Source organism: Octopus bimaculoides, chromosome 9 (genome assembly GCF_001194135.2).
Source record: "Octopus bimaculoides isolate UCB-OBI-ISO-001 chromosome 9, ASM119413v2, whole genome shotgun sequence".
In the NCBI taxonomy this organism is placed as follows: domain Eukaryota; kingdom Metazoa; phylum Mollusca; class Cephalopoda; order Octopoda; family Octopodidae; genus Octopus; species Octopus bimaculoides.
In genome coordinates this window covers 16,379,816-16,383,083 of record NC_068989.1, presented here as the reverse complement: position 1 = coordinate 16,383,083, position 3,268 = coordinate 16,379,816, and the positions used below count along the sequence as shown (strand labels likewise).

At 37.1% G+C, this 3,268-nt stretch overlaps 1 protein-coding gene across 2 annotated transcripts in view; it reads left to right on the top strand.

Moving 5' to 3' along the window:
• LOC106869653 (uncharacterized) overlaps positions 1-3,268 on the top strand; it is a 7,780-nt gene that overhangs the window by 3,193 nt on the left and 1,319 nt on the right. Inside the window, exons 2-3 of one of the 2 annotated variants that reach the window (XM_052970437.1) lie at positions 578-639; positions 3,079-3,268. In XM_052970437.1, the coding sequence (XP_052826397.1) occupies positions 588-639; positions 3,079-3,268 (242 nt within the window). In that variant the 5' untranslated portion in view covers positions 578-587. The remainder of the gene's footprint in view (positions 1-577; positions 640-3,078) is intronic. The other variant, XM_052970438.1, reaches the window with a different exon arrangement.

Here is a 3,268-nt window from a genome sequence, read left to right as displayed (position 1 = left end):
TGTGTGTGTGTGTGTGTGTGTGTGTGTGTGTATATGTGTATGTATATACATATAAGTGTATGTGTGTGAATATGTCTGTCTATGTTTGTTCCTACCCAACATCGCTTGACAACCGATGCAGGTGCATTTACGTCCCCTGCTGATAAACCTTACTTCTCAGTATATTTACTACTTTCATATCTTATAGAGATTTTCTACCTTGCTATTTTGTTTGTTGCAAGATCAGTTGCTGGTTGTCACTTATTTTTCTATATATTGCCAGCTGGAACGAACTACTACTCTCTCTGGCGGACTGGTGTCCACCACTGAGGATGAGCACAAATAGCTCGAAACAGGACGGTCTGGCAGTCCTGTGGTTGTCAGTAGAAGATAGTAGGAGTTCGGTCCTCTGCTTGCAATACATATCGGGTGCAGATTGCATCGATAGCCAGCTGGAAGAGGCCTCCTCCTGGGGTTAAACATGGAACAGCTATGATGAAGTGGCGATAAACATTACTTCTACACTCACTCACTCACTCATTCACTCACTCACTTACACACACATGTATGTATATCATTGTTTGTTTTTTTTCGGCAGGCAACTAGAAATGGCTCCTAATATGTCTCTGCTTGTTTCCATTCTTTCCATAATTGCAATTGGTAAGTACCAATACACCTTTCTCTAGATTTTATAGATTTTATTGGAATTTCATGAAATAAATCAGAACTCTTACATAAGCAGTAAATCAGTATTGTGTTGTAAGGTGGACATAGGCGATCGAATCTACTTCGTGTTTCTGGTTTTAGTTTAGTTTATCGTCTTCCGCATGATGCGAACTCATAACACAGATACGTCAAAAGATTGTTATTTAAAATGTTATTTAAAACATTAAATCCGACGAAGTAGTGTCCATACAATTAAAGAACTACCATGTTATAATGTCACTGATTTTCAGTGGACTGACAGAATCGTTAGAACATCCGATAAAATTTTTTGCAGTATTTATTCCGGTACTTTGCATTCGGAGTTAAAATATCACTGATGTTAACCTTCTGGGGTCGATAAAATATAGTGTCGGTCAAACACTGGGGTCATTTTAGCAACTACTGAACAGCAAGCACAAACTCCAAGGGGCACAACACTTGCAGTATTTTTAAAGCTGGCTCAATATGATCCCTTCGCAAAAATGTTGCTGTATCATCAGGTCCCATCCTACTTTACACGAAGAAAGCAACGGAGATGAAGAAAGCAACATGCTCCTGTTAGTGGCCAATTTGATATAAATTTTGAGAGTGCCATCAGAAGAGTGTATATTGTACTCCTCAGGAATGTTTCTGTCTCCAATTTCGCTCTAATATACATCGTTCGAATAGTCAATGGCGGAGTATACATTTACAGAGAGCCATTGCAGAGATTTCTGGTAAATGTTTTCCAAGATGATGCTGCATAGTTAAACACTTTTATATATCAAGCAGCTAAGAATCTTGGGTTTCTTTTCACGATGCCGTTGAAACGCTGTGAACCATGTAGTTTGCCTCGGCTTTAACTCTAATAAGTGATGACCTTGCCGAAGATTTCAAACATCAAACTCAGTAGATGTACTCGAATGTGGAAGTAGACAATACAGAGGAAATCTACCATGCAACTCTTATCGACAAGCTTAAAGATATATAATGGCCAAGAAGTGAAAAAATAGGACTTCCTCAACTTAACTAAGATCAATATTCTGTGCTCCCGCTAATCGCCTGTGCTTCAAGTTGTCTCCTAACATGAGAGCCAATCTTTTGAAGATCAACTATCTGGTTATTTGTTAAATATTTATTTACAGTTGGAGAAAGAAAATCTTCTACAATCAGTAATGACGTCATAGATCCAGTCTCTCTAAAGGCAGTAACTCATTATCTAACACATTAGTGGCTGAGCAGGGGAAAATAAATTTTGATCAATGACATCAACTGGCCACGTTTATAGAAGCTTTTAGAAAATAATCGTATCTGTAAATCAATAGACATTATTGCACATCAGGAACAAATAACTCACTGTGCAGTAGAATTCTAAAACTCATTGGAAGCTTGAGATTTACAGTTGCATAGACTTCTGCTAAAAGATCTCCAACAATGGCGCTATCTAATTTAGATCAACTGCACTCATACATTGGCACCAGATTAATGGTTAAGAAGTTTATACTACATTGTATCCGACTGTCAATATTGCTGGATGCCCTAAAGATGAGACAAATTATGCTCAGCATTCCACTCAAACAAACTGATGTATTTCGATTTAGAAAACTTCAGTTTCCACCAGAACATCTAAGCTTTGCTATGTCAATAAATAAATCACGAGAATACACATAAACAGTTGTGGGTGGCATTTTGAAGAATACTGCATTGTCAGTGTAGGTAAGTCAAGAGATGGGAAATTCTATTGTCTCACGTTTTATAATGATGTAAGTGAAATCAAATCATTGTGCTTCCGGAGGCAATGTTCAGAATTGCCAGAACTGTTATAGGTAAAGTCGCGAAATATAGTTTGATTGTTCATCACAGCTTTTATCATTGCTTTTTCACTATACGTACTGTAGTTTAGATGTTTATATGTGTCGGTTTCTTCTGAACATTCTGGTTTCTAAATATGACCATTTTCGTGGGCAATTTACCATCCGACACTCCGTTTCTCACTCACCATCCAAATTACTTTAGACGATATGTTTAATAATAGTTTCAAATGTAATGAAACAGTATTTACATTTATTTAATCATATGATCTCATTTACTAAGCTAGAATTAGATCTAAAAATTTATTCAATGAAATTGCAAAATAAACTATTAATACATACAGCAAATAATAGTTATCTTTAAGCATATTAGAAAGCATTTCTTTCTCGCAAAAACGCAATTTTTCCACAAAAATCTAGTAGTTTTGCATTAAACTCAAAACATCTTAATCAGTTAAAAATTCTGGGAAATTTATAATTACTTTCAATAAACCACATGTCTCTTCTGACAGTTTTGTTGTACTAACCAATTTTGAAAATATCTGTGACTTTATGCAAAACACAAAAATATGTCTCATAATTACCACTATATTATATATTTCAGTGCAAGCTAAACCTGTCGATGTTGCACCTTCAGCCCTGACAAAAAATGCTGCCGCTGTTCCAGTTGAGGCCCCCGCAAGCGATCTCGCCGATGTTGCACCTGCAGCCCTCGCAAAAAATGCTGCCGCTGTTCCAGTTGAGGCCCCCGCAAGCGATCTCGCCGATGTTGCACCTGCAGCCCTGACAAAAAA